A 19,349-nucleotide genomic window follows, 5' to 3' on the forward strand; every position below is an offset into this window, starting at 1 on the left:
AGGAGGCAGGAGAGAAGGAGGAGAAGAAGTAGGAGGAGGAGGCGGAGGCGGGAGCGAAGGGAGGACAGGGGGAGGTGGTTGCTGCTGCTGGGCAGAGAGGAGTCGTGCAGGAGCTGCGGCTGCACTCGGACGCCACATTCCCTCCTTACGGGGCTGGCGGTGAGGATGAGCGAGAGCTGACCCTGCCGCCGCCGCCTGTGCTGTGAAGTGTCTGCTCCTCCTCCTCCTCCCCGGCTGTGGGTGAACCTGCGCTACGGGCTCTTCACCGAAACGGGGGGGGAGGTTGGTTTGTTTGTGTATTTAAGGCAAAGAGAGAAAAAGAGAGAGATTTTCCACCCGCTGAAGCACAGTCCACTATGATCGTACTCGCATCCAGCATTGGAAGCCGGTTGGATTTCGTGTCTCAGTCCAGGGTGTTTTTCTTGCAAACCTTCATTTGGATTTTATGTGCTACAGTGTGCAAAGCGGAGCAATATTTCAATGTGGAGGTAAGATCAGCCGGATGCGTGAGCGAGTGTGTATGCTTTCCCTTCTCCCTTTCCTCTCTTCTCTTTTTTTATATCCCTTAAATAAAAGGAAATCAAATAGCCAGCCAGCCAGCCATGTCTTCCATCAGCCAGGGCATACGTCTGTGTAGGCTTTCCTTCCAGCAGCCGGTAGCTAGCTCCCCTCCCCGAGTTCCCCCGCCTGATGGATGCATTTCAGCCGGAGATCCCGTTATCCCGGCAGCGCGATGCCGGGCGCTGGAGCACAGCCCGTGCCTCCCGCTGACCTCGCCCACGGGGGACGGGAAACCCTCACCCGGGCATGGAGGAAACCTGAGGCGCAGTATGTGCACGCAGCTCAGGGAAAGCTCTGTGAATGTCTTGGACTTAAGGTACCGCTCTATTTCTGAGTTTCCCTAGCCTTTTTTTTTCCCCCCAAAGAAGAATGAATGAAAGAGAATTACAGGAACAGGAGGAAGGAAACTTGAGATTTTTGGCACGTTTCTTTGTGGTAGAGTATTTGAAAAAACAAGATCTTTTTCCCATTTAAACGTAACAAAAAGAGTTGCTACTAGAAATAGTGAAACAAATGGCATAAAGGTGCAACTACAGCAGAGAAGTTAGAAGGTGTGGAGGACAAGGAAACAGTATTTTTCGAAGTGAAAATAAAGATTAAAATGTGGGGATACCTGGATGGGGCAAACCCTAAGAGTTTACAGTGACAATTCAGTGAACATCCATTTCCAGTCATCTTTGTCTATGCTCTCAGTCTTCCTGCTGGGATTTTTTACATAATGCTTTCTATTAACTAATATTCCTTTACTGACATTTATCATCTTTGCATATATTTTTTCTCTGTCCTGTCACTCTGTTTGTTCTGCTGTGAGCCCTTATTCTATTTCAGTGTGATATGTTTATTTCTTTCTTCTTTTCCCTGTCTATCCAACTTCTTAATTTTTCTTGTTATGTCTCTGCAATTGTTATGTGCTCTTTCAACTTCTAGTAAATAATTCTGGCTTTCTGTTAAAATGTTGTGTTCCTTCACTTTCTTCTGTCCTGCCACCCCACTCAAAACTTTCTGTTGCACTCCGACACCAGCCTTTTTTGTGTCTAGTTTCTTTCGTCTTCTGGGTTCCCATAATTCTTTCTTTCAGAGAAATGAAGTCTATGTCTCTTCCTCTGTCTCACACATATGCACACTTGCTTGTTTTATATGAGCTCTTGTTCTCACTCAGTGACACTCATTCTTGCTCCTGTTTCTGGCAAGATTGCTCATGCAGATGCTCCTCCATTCCTAGACTGTCTCCCTTTTTGTCTAATATTCTTAACTGTACATCTTTTCCTTCTGCCTCATGCAAGATCACCTCAAATTTATGAAAAAGTCACTTTTTCTTTCTCTATGTCTGCTTTCATCCTAGTCTTTCATTGTCTACAGCCAGTTTCCTTTGCCTCATGCAGTTGTCTCAGCTTAACACTCATCCACAGCTTCTCTCTTTGACTTCCATATCTCCAGAAAATAGTCTTTTTGCTCCATCACTGAGATCTCTCCTGATTATAAATCTGAGTCTTTTTTACTCTGTCATCTGCACTCTAGTCACTTGTTTGTTCCTTATCACAGAAATGCATCTCTGCTTCTGTTTGATTGTAAGCTTTCTAGGGCAGGACTCACATCTTCTCACATGTTTATGTGGTGTGTACCATGCTCAAGTCTGGAGTAGAATTGTGATCTTTTTGCTATATAAATATTAAACCCACAAATTTCAGAGCACACACTGGAGTTTTATCTTTCTTTTGCTCATGTCCTCAGCTGCCTTCTTTACTGACAAGCAGGGGAAGGCAGTGTAGAACAGAGGAAGTTGCTCTCTGTATCCTCTCCAGGCTTCACAGGCTGGCCCCCTGCGGAGTATAGGGATGAAATTCCAGCGACAGAACTTTCTCCTCCCACAGCAGTCTGCTTTGCTGGCATCTGGCTCTGCTGGAGAGACGGGCGGCAGATGGAGCTAGTGTGGGAGGAGAAAAAGGTTGGTTTAGTCAAGTGGAATATGAACAGGAGGCCAGCTCCAGTCAGGAGGAGATTTTATGAGGAAAGAAGGGAAACACTTTCATTTTTGCCTCCTCTTCTATATGGAGAACAGCACATTTTGAGGGCAAAGGCAATATCAGGAGCAAGAAACACTGTTGGATGTAATGAAGTAGGACGTATGTGTGATGAGGGTGCATATTTCTCCTTTTTGAAATATGCCATCTCCTGTTCTTCTTCTTAGCCCTTCTGAGACAGACTGTGTTGTCACGTGCCAACACTTTCAATCTCTTCATATTTAAATCTTTGAGCCACACATTACTGGGAGCCAGAAGAGTGTTCCACGGAATTACTCTAGTATTTGAGAGTTGTCCTAATATGGGGCTTCTACCTAGGCCACTCCTTTTGACCACCATCAGTGACATGGTCCTGGGCTAAATGAACCTGAAATTTGTCCCAGAACAGCCATTGCCATGTTCACATTGTTTGGATAGTGCTGAAAATTCAATTTTCTTTGTTGCTGGGAATAGCAAAGGCTAAAAGCATGGGAAATTTGAGGCAAAGCACTTGGCAACAGCAAGTATGTATTATGCTGTTCAATTCTGTGTGTCAGCACAAGTACGTAAAGCAGTTGTACTTCATAGTAAAGTGTGAAAATATAACAAAGATTCTCATGACAATAAGTATGCAAAGCAGGCTTCAGAAAAGAAGTGGAGTACATGTAGTTGAATGAAGTGTCACTGAAAAAAATGCTTAGAATGGCTGTAAAGCAGGGTTTTTTTCATTCTTTCTTGTCTTTAAATAAAGTACAGATAATACCTGTTGAACGTTTTAAAATGTGAGATCAATTATTTCCTCTTGCTGTTCTGCTTTGTTTAATCCACATTCCTGACTGATAAACAAAATCTCTGTAGTCAAGTTGAATTTTTTGGTTTATTTGTTTCAGTGCTGTTAGACAGACAATTCTCAGGAGATACTACTGTAGCTCAGAGATATTAAATAATAATGTTACCTTTCAAAAGTAAAACACAAAGCTAAAGTTTACAAGCTTGCGTGTACGTTGTTGTTCCTTGTAATTTGGTTGTCCCTTTGTAAAGTTTCTTTTAGGTGAACAACTGTATAGATGAATTCTTCAAGCTTCCAATGACAACTGAGTTGTCAATCCTGAAATGTATTTGTGTGTGTGGTATTTCGTGTAATAGACATAGCTGAGCAGGATTCAGATCATAGAGTACGGGACACAGGAGGGGCAAACTTGCACTTCGTATCAGTGAGAGCTTTGTGGTAAAGCTGCATGAGATATGACTGTAACTGATAGGTTAAGAAATCATGAGGTTTAGGAAGATTTTATCACTAGTTTTCAAAGTTCATCGATTACCAGTGGCATTTCTGTGAGACTTTGCTTCTGACATGTGAGAAAAACTAGGAACTACACTGTTAGCTTCCTCTTCTCAGTGTTCTTCTCAGTCCAAAACAATAACTTCCTCGAGTAAGTGTATCACTGGAAAACTATGTCATCAATATAGAGTTTTTCTGCTACTTTCAACTGTTTCTGTACAATAGCAAGGCAAGATGTCTATCAGTGAGATAGTGAATGGAATAACAGTTATTAAAAGACCATTTTAAATGTACAACTGAATCAAACACATAGAAGATAATTTATTACTTAAAACTGATAGAGCAACCAACTATCTTCTTCTCCCTACTGGGCTCCTCACTATAGTAATAGTATTTTGTGTTGCTCAAAGATAACTCCTTTGCATGTTACGGGGAGTGTCTGTAGATGGTCCTTCTCAAGTGTCATCCATCTAGTATATGTATGTGTATATGTATATATATATATATATAACTGTTTCAGCTGGTATTCTATAAATTTCTCTTCTAATTTCATTCTATATACCTCAATAATAAGTATGTGTATATTTAATTAACCATTAAATATTCAATACAGAAAAATGAAAACCAATGTCACTGTTTTGTAAGGGAAAAATGGTTATTGAAACAAGAATACCTTGGTTAGAAGACAGGATCAGCATGAATCTAGAATGCAACTAATCTCTGGAACCTAGTACTGCTTACTCTTACACAGCTGAGTATCTGCCTAAACCCTGTCGAGAAAAGAAGTGTTTTTAGAATTGTATCCTAGTTTCATTGACTGAGTCTGTGATGTGGGAAACATTAGAGAGAAAGCATGCTTCATCATCACTCTCCTCAGGCTGGCAGTTATGCTCTGTTTTCCTCCTTCTAATGCTAAATGTGTAGACTTGAATCCCTAGGGAAGATCTTTAAATGATACTTACTTTAGTGTAAGCAACTGTTTAAAACAATAGTCATCTCCCATTTTCAGAAGTGGTATAGTTAAATTGCATATTGTGGAACAAAATACAGTGGAATCCAAACTTCAGAAAAATATTGTCAGTTTCCTCCATGGTAATAAGTGGCTGAGAACCCCATTGTTTTCACTGTTAATAAATTTTACAATTAGCCTCCAACTCTTGCTGAATAGTAATGCATGACCTTTTATTCCATAAGCTTTTAGTCTTTTAAACATAAAAGCAGACTGGTTTCATTCTCCAGCTGGCAATTTAAGAGGAATAAACATTTGAGAGGGGAAAAAATCCTCCAATATCACCTTTACATACTTTTCAAATAATGGGCTTCGTTGTGAAGTTTGTAAGCACAACACAGGTTTTTTTAGAATTTGTTAAAATGCAAGCTGAAAACTATGGAGAAGCAATTAAGGTGGTTTTGATATCAGTAGTGCCATATGTCCCAAAAAGAATTTACAGGATCTTCTGCTTTATTTTTAGTTGCAGTCAGTATGCATAATTCTTAATTATTTAAATTCTGAATCTCACTCTTGCATGTTATCAACTAAATGAACTGGACTTTTGTTAGAACAAGAAGTTCAAACTGAAATTATTAGAAGGATGGAAAGGAGTTACTGGATCAGGTGGTGAAGGTGCTTAATGAGTGAACTATTAGCCAAGAAAAATATATAATGCGGTATATTTCCTATTTGCTTATTGATGAAATACAGATATGAAGAAAGCCTCCTGTACAGGCCTCTCATGAGCAGGTATATCTAGATGAGGAAGATAATTGAAAAGTTATATGTTTGATGGATAGGCAACAGAATGTTTTTCTATCAAAGAAGGTGAATGCCTACAATCTAATGAACTGGATCTCATTTGATATGAAGAAATACATGTGTAGACAACTACTTGGTCGAGTGCATTTTCTACTGTAAAGTATGAGATTATTTTGTGCTACTAATGTTGCAGAGAAGTTCATGGATTCTGTTGCCTGTATTTTGTTCAAAGACAGGTTAAAAAGATGGTTCCCGTTCTTATGGGTTCATAGTTGACATAGTATGTTAGACCTTAGGTGCAAGATCTATTTGTTTATAATCATAGTTCATCTTGTTTTCCTCTTGCAAATTTTTGACAGTTCAGTATTTAAGCATCACAGCTATTAGTGAATCTCAAGTCTACTGAAGAAAAGAAATAAAATGGTTAAAGAGATTTATGTAATCATCTTATGTAGTGCAAAATAAACCCACAAAAACAGGTATTCATAATGTTTTCTGACATGAAGCTTACTAAAATAAATACACAAATTATTAGCCCATCAGTAAACCTTGAACAAGCCCAAGCTCTCCCCATTCCATTATTTGGAAGGCGTAATGTAAAATTCCTGCCTTACCATTCATTGTTTCTTCAGAGTGGATATACTGTGTTCTTTAACTGGTTTAAGATTTATGCTGCTCTTTGTCAGTTTTATTTGAATCCATCTAAAAGGTCAGTACTTGCTCTAGGCACCTCAGCTCTGCTTATGCACTCAGCAAGACTGTGTTGTAAGAGTTTATAAAGATAGAATGTGGTATTATATAGATTTTAGAGCATTTCAAACTGCATCTGGTTTTAGTATTTTAAAGTCTGTCTCAGCCTTCTACTTCCCTGAATGATCATTTTGTGGTGTTAAAAACTGGAGGACTTTGTGTTGATACTTGAAGATCCTTAAAGAAACAATGTAACTTAAAAAGAAAATTACCCTATTTAAATTGCTTAAATCTTCTCAGCTCTCTGTTTCAGATTCCAGTCTAACCTGTTTACCATCTTCAAACTACATTGTTAACTGTAATCTGAAGAAGCAGGTTGAGTCTGTTTAATTTGTTATTTGCGATATGTCAAATGACAGATTTGGTTTCATTTCGTATGAGGAAGACCAGGATTAGTGCTACAAACATGATTTTAGTTGGCACTGAAATGGATTTGAAAAATAATTGTGATTAGAGCTTTATCCTTTAAAGAGAGGTCATGCTATTTGGAACCTTTATTTATGGGTTGCCTGGCAACTGTTCATTCATGTTCCTGCTTATCATCATTCATTATAAGCATCTTTGCTGTACAGTAAGAGCAATTAAGTGGTAACAAATTGACATAAATTACAGATAAAGAAAAAAATATTTCTGTAGTTTTACTTATTAACCAAAACTGTTGGTACTATGTTTCTCTGCTTATTAACATCTGGTTTGTACCAGCTGAGGAGTTATCTGCACTTAGCTGGAATCGTGATGTTTCTAGCAAACCTTTTGAGGTATTACAGCACATAGTTGATTTAGGGGCTTGTTCAGGTGTTTTTGTCATGTTTAAAATCCCCTGTTAATTTCAAGATCGAGGCTTCAGGGTACGAGGAAACTTATGCCTCGTTGATTTCAGTGCTTAACATTAGGCAGTCCAATCTCAAGTGCTGAGGCTTGAACACAGTTATTGGGAAAGGAGTTTAACATTCTGGAGTTAAAACTGCTGTGCTAGGGGATGTGCAGCTAAAGCAATAAGCTGCAATTGCTCTGAAGAGCATAAAAGTCTCTTGATGCTTTCTCTCTGTAGAACAATAGCAGTTTTTATTACACTGTGAAAAAAACATTTATAAAGCATATGATTCAACAATTGTTTTGTGACTGTGGATGAAAAAATATTTTGCTTTCTGTATTAATTCATTATGAATTATATCACAATTGACCCGTGTGTAGAAGTGCCATGTGGAATGGGATGGGTTGGGCTATGGAGTATTCGTAGAAGATGTCTTTGTAAGGAAGACTGAAGAAAATTCCTTATGGATGCATCTTAAAAGAACATCTGCACTGTATGACCAGGGTGGAAGTAGATTTGTGTCTCTGCTGCTACTTCTTGGTACCTTTGCCTCTCAACTGGTTCGTTCAGAGCTTTGGAAAAGAGGCCACCTCTATCCTCAAGAATGACAAGAAGATGATTGGGAATAGTCAGCGTGGATTCTCTAAAGGTAAATCGTGCTTGACCAACTTGATTGCCTCCTACAATGAAACAACTACCTGGACAGATGAGAGGAGAGCAGTAGATATTGTCTACCTTGACCTCATCAAGGCTTTCAACACTGTCTCTCACAACATCCTCAGAGACAAACTCGGAAGTATGGACTGGATGATTGAGAACTGGCTGAGCAGATTCCAGAGTTGAAATCAATTGCACAGGGTTTAGTTGGAGGCCTGTCACTAGTGGTGTCCCCCAAGGTTCAATACTGGGCCTAGTATTGTTTAACTTATTCATCAAAACTCGGATGAAGGGGCAGATGCCCCCTCAGCAAGTTTGCTGATAACAGAAAACTGGGAGGAGTGGCCAATACCCCAGAGGGCTGTGCAGCCCTTCAGAAGGACCTCGACTGGTTGGAGAGATGGACAGAGTGGAAACTGTTTGAAATTCAGCAAAGGCAAGTGCAGGGTCCTCCTGCATCTGGGGAAGAATAACCCCAAGCACCAGTACAGGCTGGGGGCTGACCTGCTGGAAAGCAGCTCTGTGGAGGAGGACCTGGAGGTCCTGGTGGACAACAGAGTGTCCATGAACCAGCAGTGCTCTTGTGGCCAAAAAGGCCAGTGGTATCCTGGAGTGCATTAGGAAAAGCATTGCCAGGAGGTTGGGGGAGATGATCCTGTTGCTCTACTCAGACCTATTAAGGCACATCTAGAGTGCTGTGTCCAATTCTGGGCCCTTCAGTACAAGAGAGACATGGAGCTACTGGAGCCAGTCCAGCGGAATGCAAAAAGGATGATTAAGGGACTAGAGCATCTCTCTTAGGAGGAAAGGCTGAGAGAGTTGGGCCTGTTTGGCCTTGAGAAGAGATGGCTGAGAGGGGACTTCATTAATCAATGCCTGTAAATATCTGAAGGGAGGCTGTCAAGAGGCTGGAGCCAGGCTCTTCTTGGTGGTACCAAGCATTGGGACAAGATGCAATGAACAGAAACTGGTGCACAGGAAGTTCCACCTGAATATGAGGAAGAACTTTACTGTGCAGGTAACTGTGAGTGGAACAGATCGCCGAGAGAGGTTGTGGAGTCTCCCTCACTGGAGATAAAAAATTATCTGGATGCAATCCCATGCAATGTGCTCTAGGATGACCCTGCTTGAGCAAGGAGGTTGTACTAGATGACCCATTGTATACCTTGCAATCCATTCTGTGATTCTGTAAAAGAATGTCCCTCTGGGACTGATGCCCTCTTTGAGCTTCTGATTGTATTCGCTCACCGGTACTCTTCATACCATGCCACCGTTATGAGGAACAAAGTAACTGCTGTAAGACAATTCTGTATCAATTTGCAGATTTTCTCACTCATGTGACATGTTGGTAATTTGAAGATGCTGTGCTATGTGTTTTTCCCTTTCATGAGATAGTTGAACTGTTTTCAAAGTTGTATAGATAATTTGAAAAGAAATGCCAACCTCAGAAAATCTGGTCTTTAATATTTTTTTCTCATCATCTTGTAGAGAAAAAGTTGTTTTATTTCATTGGTGCAGTTAATTTTTGCTGGCATGTAATCACAAATCCACTTACAGGTGTGAAATACAGGTTGGAAAGTGAAAGACTTATCTTTTCTGAAAATTACGAGCTGAAAGGCAGACAGAAAATTATCAATATCTTTAAAACATAGATGGTAAAATGGAAAAACAAGCCTCCCTTTCAATGAGGAGGGAGATACTTCATTTAAATGTATTGGTAGATATTTACGAAGTGTACAAAAGAGGAAATTGCTTTCTTTTTGTACGGCATCTCAAACTGAAGGTGATGATCCTGTCACATTTTTCTTTTTTACCTCAGACATTGGTTGTGTGATGCTCTTCTAGGAAATTGCTTTGACCCACTGTCTTTGCAGAGACTTGACAGATTGTATTTATCTACATCATGGTTTATGTTTCAAGTGAAACAAATGGTCTTTCACACAATACAATTATTATTGTTACTAGAAATAATAGAATTATATTGCTAACTGTATAGCATGATTTTGGTCTTGGCAAGTGAGGCTTTTTTTTTTCTCTCATTACTTCTATGTATTTAGAAAAATAAAATAATAAAAAAAAACCCAACCCAGGACAGTATTCCATTTTTTGGTTTTCCTTATTGATTATGAACTGTTAGACTCTGATATTTCTGTCCTTCATTACTAGGATGTGAAATGTCAGCTTTGGAAAGGTCTTTGTTATATTTTTCTCTATCACATATATTTTTAAATATGTAGTAAAATGGATGTGATGTAGATTACTGAGGCATTGTGCTGGGGTCTGGAGATCCAGATTGTGTGTCCAGTTCCATCATGAGTCTTCATTTCGATCACGTAGCTTATCCATGTTTGTAACCTAGCTTGCACAAATATGCATTGAACTAATTGAAGAGTATTTTTGGCCTTTTCCAATACGTGTCAAGAGCAATAGAAGTGATGTAAAGAAGCCAGGAATATATCTTTATCATTCACTTACTTGGGACTATTTCACATTTTTTCATAAAATGTAGTAGAGGAATATCATAAAATATAAATACAGCATTTCAATTTAATCCTCTGTGTAATCATTCCAGGAGCGAATATGTTCAAGAGACAAGTACCAGAGCAGAAAAGGTGAAAAACATGTCTATAACACTTGACCACTAGTTTTGAGTTTGTTTTTTTTTTAGTTTTGTTTTCATCTTTTAAAATATAAGTACTAAAACTTGGTAGACAACGTTGTTAGGATTAGGTGAAGGATGTCATTAGATGACTGAAGACAGAGAGTATCACATTCTCTCTCAGAATGCAAGTTGAATAAGATAATTTTTGTTGCTCAAATATGAAAACAGTCTGCCTCAAAATGTTTTTAAATAAATATAAAAGTCTTAACAAATAAATAGATTTTGGATCAGATTGTAAATATTACACAATGCAAAATTAAAAACTGTTCTATTCTCGAATGAATGTACTCTTAAATAAGTAATTGTTCCACAAACATTCATGTTTCCTTTTTATCACAGTACCTAAGCTTCTCCTTTTTTATTCGAATATTTGTGGATTTTTGTGAAATACAATAAAAGATTCACTGCTCCAGGTATTTAATGTTTTTATTAGACACCATTAACACTCAGATATGCTGCTCACATGCCCCTGGATGTTAAAAACTGAATGGGGGGAGGATTAGGCCAATAAGATTTGCTGTGCTGACATGTGAAGTGGAAGTGGATGATAGAAGTGGAAACTTAATCTTGTTCTTCAAGGTTCCTGTACCATGTGTTCACCATATTACCTTCCTTCTTTCCTCTCTCCTCCCTTATTTTCTTTTACTTGCTTTTTTCTCATATCTTGTTTTCTTTTTTTTTCTTTCTTTTTTTGTCCCTCAGTTTGTCTTCGTACAGAGCATTACCTGCAGCCAAGGAACATCATCAGTCATTATTGAACCACAGAATCGGAAAGATTAGAGATGGGAAAGACTTATCAAGAACCTATTTCTCTGCCAGTGCAGGATTGCTATAAAGCAATATAGCAAATATAGCTGGAGTTTTGTCAAGTCAAGTTTTAAAATCCACTGTGGTGGGACTTCCAAATTTGGAATTAAAAAAAAAAAACAAACCAAAAACCAAAACATGATAAAAGTACAGTAGGGAATACTACAATGGAAGAATTCTCTTTGATAGATTTTTCCTTTGGCCACTGGCAGCAGTTAGAAGTTGGCTCAGGTTAGGCAATTTCTGTTTGTAAGATATGTCTGTCCTATAATCCAAGATGACATGAGCTGTGTATGAGCATAGATGGCATACACTGATTGGTAATTCAGTATATTTCTTTGGCTTTACAGAATGAAAAATACAGAAAGGGCAGAGAGAAATGAAGGCTTGATTTAAATTTTCACTCCATTTGAAATCCTTAGTGCAGTTGAAATGGACTAACACTGCCTGATTTTGAAATATTTTTAGAGGCATGTAGATTGATGACACTGTCTCAGGAGGACTTGGCTACTTTAAGATGATTTTCTCTAAGTATTATGCCTGTTTGTATTTAAATATCACTACCTATTAATAAAATTGGATGCTAGTAGAAGTGTAATAGATATCTAGATATTACGCTCTGTTAAAAATGTTATTTTGGTATTTCACACATTACTTTGTTAGTATGGTCACAAACACAGACTTAAAGATGCCTATAACACTGGCAAATATGAGTGATCACAATGTCCATGCTTTGCAAATTATGTAATACTTGCAAAACAAGATCTAAAGATATTTTATGTGGAAAGGTTGAATTTGTTTGCTGATGAGATATGTACAGGATGGGTTACATGAGGTATATTGCAAGTGTGCAAGAGGCAGGGTTAGATGGGGAAAGGGATTCAGTTAGAACAGTACTTAAATTTAAGTGTTAGATGTTCTTTACATGTTTCTAATATATTAATATCAGTCAGATCCCTGTCAGTGAAACAGAGAGCCAACCAATCTGTTAATATGTACCAATTCAAACAACCAGCCAGTTAATATATGTATCAAAGCGACTGGAATAATTTTTCTGAATTCTACTGATGGTATTGACTAGTAGTGTGATTCAGTTGCTTATGTGTATAGATATCCAGCCCCTTTTAAGGTACCCTTGGCAGAGATGTACACAAGTCTGGCAGAAATAACATGGGACCAAAGAAAGCTTCATCTTTTTAGGCTAGCAACAGGAAGCCAGTCTGTGTGTCCTAAGTCATCTCATATGACAGCAGACATTTCTGTTTAGGTAACTAAATCCTGTTCCTAATTTTAAGTGGTGGTGGAGAGTGTTGAGACCTATGTCCATGGGGCTCCCCCAGGTAGACACTGGCATTCAGATGTCGTAATTTTGGGTTGAATCCCTTCCCTCTAGAATGGTAGGATTCATTACCCTTTTGTGGTAACCTGGTGCTGTTTAGGCCCTGTGGTCTGACTTGCTTGGTCTCTCGATATTGTTCCAGAAAACCATGTGCCTCCTAAAGGTCTGATGATATCTCCCCCATCCCCTGGATATTGTAGATTATCTCAGATCACACCAGACATCTGTATTCCTGACAAAAGTAGGAGCAGAACTCCTTTCTTATGACACTATTACAGCCAGGTCCAGGAGCTCCATGCTTTTACTGGTTGTACACTTTAATTTCAGGCTTCAAGAGATTTTGCTCACATAAACCCTTGCAAAGCCTTTGATTCTTTGATACTTTGAGTTCATGTCCAGAGAAAAGACTTTTCTCTAAGAGATTTCTTTTAATTTGGTGAGCAAATAGGCATTTTGGCAAAAAACATTTTTACAGAGATAACATGCAAACCAAGGAAAATCATTACAACAGATTACTGAAACTAGCAGGCATTGCTATAGTAAGGGAACCTTTGTTACATCCAGCAAACACAAACTCCATACAACTTAGATGCAATACCCATAACTTAAGTGAAATAGGGAAAACAGGTGTTTAAGTTGCCCACAAGAGGAAGGAAAGAGAAATTAAGAGAAGAAAGAATAAAGAGGGAAAGAGAAGAGAGAGAAATATATAATTACCACTATGAAGGTCACATTCTGACAAGTCAGAAGGGCAGAGGCCAAAGGCAAGATGGAGGCCTCGTGCATGTCTGTTTATAGACTCTGGCTATTGTGGCCACTCACCCTAGGCGGGACTTTTGGCTCGCTGCCACTCAGTGTCCCCTTAGCCAAAGTGAGGGGTGCCACAGCCAATTAGAGGCTCCAGGGGGCGCGTTGTGGGCAGGCCACCAGGCAGACCTTAGTGATTGACAGCCCAGCCTCATGGCTTTCCCTGCCGTGTGCTCTTCTTGGGTTCAGCCGTGTCGGCTGCTGGCCTTACATGTGCCTTCTTGCCATGGACCTGCAGATCATGTGTCTGCAGGCCTAGCCTAGCCCTTCCTCCCCCCTGCACACAGAGCCTCACAAGGTGATTCTGACCCAAGAATAGCTGATCTGGTGTCTTAGCAGGCACTACAGTGTGCCTGTCACTCTGGTGCCCTGCACATCATTAAATATACATAATAAATATATTTATCCCTTAGTGCAAGAGGCTAACACTACCTTACATCTTTAGATCTCATGTATTCTGAGTATTTAGTTAGAGATTTAAAGAACACAACATTTCTCTAGTGGTAACAAGGCAGTTTTGCCTTCAACCATAACAAGACCAGGCCTGGGCCTATTTAAATCTGTGTAAAACATGTTGCCTAACGTGGGGTGAATATTTATGTCAGGTTTTATAAACTCAGTGCTTCTAACTGTTATATGGCCCCTTAGCACAAAGGATTTTAAAGGCTGTCTTTCCTTCCTAAACTTACAAACTTCTAAACAGCTATTTGTCACCCTTGAGGGGAAAGAAGAAAATGTTAAGCATATTTTTAAAAAGTAAGTAATTAGAAAATATATTTTAGGAGAATAAGCTCACTAAGTGTCTTTTGTCTGATAGGCAATCCCCAAGAAGATAAAAATGAAAATGACATTTTAATAATTTCTTTGGATAAGAGCCCTAGGCCCTCAAGAGTAATTATCTGTGTTTTCAAGTACTTTTGTTATGTAAAGCAAAATGTGGATTAATCCAACAGAAATTTACATTTCTGTGTTAATACAAGAATTTAAATCTTATCATAGGCAGGTATGTAATTTCACTGATATATTTATACTGCTTGCTTTAGATCATCAAAACTGTGATACGAAATGTGTCAGATTAAGAGTGTAATTGGCCAGCTTGGATTTATATGTTTGCTTATTTACTTAAATTATAGATTCAAAATTTGAAATACCTCAGTATGCTACCTGATGTACTATTTAAATGAGCTTTCTGTTATCATGTAACTACAGACAGACTAGATCTGCTGTTGATTTTTAGAACTGCATTTGGGAAGAAAGAGTGCTGTATCTGCAATCTTTTAATCCAGAAGAGCTTCCTTTGTAGTATATAGCTCTATTGTTTTTCACTGACAGGCTCATTTAGAGAAAAAACAGTATTTTAGATTCTTTCTGAATAATTCCATCATTTTTCCTGACTGCCAAGAGAATTCACTTTTTGTCCCAGCAGTCAGATATAGATAGAGTCATTGTTCTTCATAGATTAATTGCTTAGATGCCTTTTCCGCTGAGATATTAGAGAAGGTGATGTCAATTTAAATTGGACCAAAAGATTTGGATTCTATAGAAATATGTTCTTTCTGTAACTTTGCTACAAATAAAGATTTCGTTTCATTAAGTTTTTTTTTTTTTTTAACGTCTTTATGAACATTCCCTTATCTAAATTTTCAGCAGCAGAAGAAATGATTCTTAAGGCAAAACTAAGCTTTTAAAATGTTAGAACAATATTCTGTGACATTTTGTAAAAGTTACAAGTGACGAAGGACAGGGGAGCCTTAAGCAACTATAGCTTTTCTCATGTCCCAACTCTAATAATACAGTAGAGAACTTAACCATGACTGTTAGATTATCCTGATAGATAGAAAATGAGACAGGGAATTTTAAATGTCCTACAATCCAAGGGCTTTATAGGTATTAGTTTGTTTTTAGAAATAAAATAACTAAATGTGTAGTGAAAATTATGTAATGGTGTTTGGTGAAGTATCTAATAAAAAAAAAGATTACTTTTTTTCATTTGGAACAAAAAAATTCACAGAGTTTTTGAAAGAAGTTAACAACCTTCTGAGTTATATAGAAATGGAGATTAGAAGTATGCTTTTGCTCCATGCTTGCTTTGTTTGGAGCTCATACACTACTTATGTTTCGTTGATAAGAAGAAACTAGAGACAGTAAGAAGAAAGGGAATCCACCCATATTTAATCTATTTTCTTTTATGTACCTGTTATTTGTTTTCTTATTTACTTATTAGCCCAATAAAATATCTGTGTCTAATGGTCTTCACTGAAGATTTTAACTTCATGGAATTGGTCAGATTGTACCCTTAATTTCATTTCATCCAAGACTTTACTCCAAGCTGTTTGAAAAGCACTGAATTGCTAAACATTTTAACTGAGCAAATGAAGAGTATGTATATAATAGAATCACAGAATGGTTTGAGTTGGTATGGACTTTAAAGATCATCTAGTTCCAACCCTCCTGCCATGAGCAGGGACACCTTCCACTAGACCAGGTTGCTCAAAGCCATCCAACCTAGCCTTGGAAAGTTCCAGGAATGGGGCATTCATGCCGTCCCTTGGCAACCTGTACCAGTGTCTCACTGCTGACCCAGTGAAAAATTTCTTCCTAATATCTGATCTAAACCTGCCCTCCTTCTATTTAAACTCTGTGTCCTATCACGACATGCTTTTGTCAGAAGTCCCTCTCCAGATTCCTTTTAGGCTCCTTTAGGTATTGGAAGGCTGCTAGAAGGTCCCTGGAGCCTTCTCTTCTCTAGGCTGGGAATTTATATAAATATTTTATAATATATTTTTATATTTATTAAATACATAAGGTAAATATTGGTGTGGAAATAAGGAATAAATATGGAAATAAGGGATGAAACAAGTACAAAAAGAAGTAGAGATACACTATCTATGTATAAACTGACTTTTGTATTTAGAAAAAAGCTTAAAATCATTAGAGGGGTGATATTCTTGAGCCCTTTTACAAAAAGAATAGTAGTGGGGTCATGTAGTGGAGAAAAACTTCCGTTATTTTGAGATGGGATCTAACTATTTAATGAAGGGGCTTACATAGTATAAGTTCGGTTATCGGCAGTAATGGACTGGATTCCTTCCTTGTTCTATACCCTCAGTCTAACAGTAATTTTCCTCATTCACTGGGGCTGATGGCTCTACTGACAGCCATTGACTGTAATGTTTATTCTTCTGCATTAGTCTGTCTACCTTAAGAAGTCTATAGCTATTGTATTAGACTGAAAATGTGGGCTATATTGCATCAATACAGTTCTCTGCTTCACTGTTTTTTCTCATTTGCACTTTTCAGTCACCATGTGTGAAAGACTATTTTTCTAACAACATTAAATTCAATGCTGAAAATTGTGAATAAAGCCTGTGGTATCAACCAGTCTGGTTTGAAAATCATAAAAAAGACTTTAAAAATATTTTTGATTGTCCTCTTTTTGAGCTCTTGGGTTCACATTTTTTTTCTTTTTCTTTCTTTTTCTTTCTGAAATGAGTGAGAAATTCACAATTAAAGATGAAACTGAATATTTTCATTATGTACAGTAAGCCAAGTCTTCTGAAAACTTTCCAGCAGTTTAACATGAAAACTGTCTAACACCAGCCACAGTGCTCACTTCATACCTCTTTTCAGTTTTGATTGTCTTCAAAATTGTATTTGCTGCTATTTTTGGCTGCTGTTAAAACTTGCCACTTCAAAAGGTTAAAGTACTTCTAACTGCTGACAAACACTGTTTTTCATTATATGATGACTACTAGCATTACACAATTTGCATAACACCATTAAACTGTTTAACAGTGCGTAACTGGCTGACCTTGTATGTTACTATGGCAGGAGAAGCCTGTTTGATTCTAAGACTTAGTTGCTAATTGTTTGTAGCATCAGGGTCTGGGTAGTTCTGAAATTTAGGTTTTATTTTTATAGGTACTGAAGTTTCTCCAACAGGAGAAACAAAACACAGATTTTACTGCTTTTAAACTAAGTTTGTGATTTTATACTCTTGACTTGATATTTTGTAGCATCTATGAGAGACAGAGTTGTAGTGAAGTAGGACCAGTTCATAGAGGTTCAGAATAAGACCTTCAAAAACAGTATTTAAAAATACCAATATCATTAGTGACATGTACTTTTAGTCATAAACTAACATTAGTTTATGAACTAAGGAGTTTAATTTAGATAATAGTGTTTAAATAATATAAATGAATTTTTAGATGAGTATAAATCCTCCCTCCTCCTAGGTAATCAGGTGCTTTTTCTTCTATTTTTTTTTGTTTTATTTTGTTTCACTTTGATTATGTGGAATTTAACAAGATAGGACTGCTTAGTAGCTGACTGCTTAGATAATATTTTCATGTGAAAAATGCCAGTGATTGATATACCCTCAATGAATATTGGATGAAGGGGGGGTGACACTATAGACAGTTGACTGCCAGCAATATAAACTTAAACCAGAATTACTATATTGATTGAATTTCATGCATGAATCAGGAGTTAGAAACAGAGGATGGCCTTACAAGCTGGCAGTAGAGATTCTACTTGTTCAAGAATGCAAATAGGGCATTCAACATTATTTTAATCATATATACTTATAATGGGGGACATTTTAAATCAGCTTATTAATTTCTGTCCTACAATTCAGAAAACATTTCTGGGGTAGAAACGAAATAACAAGTCATGAATTTCAAAGTAAGAGATAAACAGAAACATGCTGTATTATGTTAGAAGTGCAGTAGATAGTGAGGCTCTTTGTTTTGAAAGAACAGAGGTATTGCCCGTTGCTTGTATTAGTAGGGTTAGATTCAGCTTTTGAGGTGTAGCCCCATAAAGGGTCTCTTTAAGGACAGAAGGAGCACCCAAGTCTCCAGGTGAAAGAATAGAGTCATCTGAAGCAGAAATATTGTTACCTCTGATCATGGCCTACACAGCTGGCTCTTGTGAAACATCGCCCTGCAGTTCCTATGTTTGCAGGACCATGTTCCAACTTCCATTAAGGTGGTAGATTGTGGGTGATGCAAATGTTATGCTGTTACCTTGCGGTCTGGTCCATATCTCTGGGTTCATCTCACAGTGTGTTCATGTCACAGTGGATAAAATTTTGTCTCAAAATGTGTCCCAGTTTGGTGAGAAAACCCAAGGCTCCTTTGAGGAATGTGGACAGTTGTATGCTGGTGATATGATTAATTTCTGGTATGATTCAGGGAAAAGAAGAAACCAGTGCTTGGAGTCTCCTGTGATTAAGGTGAGATAAGTCAAGAGAGCTTTCCAAGGCTCCTCACTGTTTGGTACTTCCTGAGACTGTCAAAGAAGAATGCCACTGAGAATTGTTCTGTACTATATTTTTGGGAATGGAGCTGGGATGATCAACTTGTTTTATGTGCTAGCAGCCCTCTGAACTCCTGTAGTAGCAATGATGTAGCATTATTAGCCTTTAAGACCACATTCAGAGTAGTGCTTAGGTAGGGAAAAATGAGTCTTCCTCTGCTTTATTCCTTTCCCTTTCTCTTTATAAACCTCAGCCTGGTACACAGCAAAGGACTTTAGCCTTGATCTGGGAAAGCATGCAATTGAGAACTGTGTTTAGGGAGGCTGGACCAGTCAGCATTTTTAAGAGGAGAAAACCCAGTGGCTTTTATCATTGATATTATTAGCCTGCTCTAGTAGCCTGTGAAATAATGTCTTCAGTATAAACTGTGTAAGCAAAATCAAGCTATTGATACCTACTGTGCTTATTAATCCTACACAAGTCAAATGTTTTCTCTTGATCTGACACCCTCCATTCTTGTTTTGTATACCCGTTCTTAATCTCTATGAGAACCTTATTTAATGTCTGACCTTGTAGGTGAAACTGCTGTGTGATGCAGCATTAACTGATTTGAAATTGAAATAAATAAAATCTTCTTTGTGTCCCATTTATCATCTG

General features: G+C 38.0%; 1 protein-coding gene across 1 annotated transcript in view; it reads left to right on the forward strand.

Moving 5' to 3' along the window:
- The first annotated feature begins 87 nt into the window (after window positions 1-87).
- Window positions 88-19,349, forward strand: part of MMP16 (matrix metallopeptidase 16) — a 162,951-nt gene continuing 143,689 nt past the window's right edge. The window contains exon 1 of the mRNA XM_008922096.2: window positions 88-488. Within this exon, the coding sequence (XP_008920344.1) occupies window positions 357-488 (132 nt within the window). The 5' untranslated portion in view covers window positions 88-356. The remainder of the gene's footprint in view (window positions 489-19,349) is intronic.

Source organism: Manacus vitellinus, unplaced genomic scaffold (genome assembly GCF_001715985.3).
Source record: "Manacus vitellinus isolate BGI_N305 unplaced genomic scaffold, ASM171598v3 scaffold_1_pilon, whole genome shotgun sequence".
NCBI lineage: Eukaryota > Metazoa > Chordata > Aves > Passeriformes > Pipridae > Manacus > Manacus vitellinus.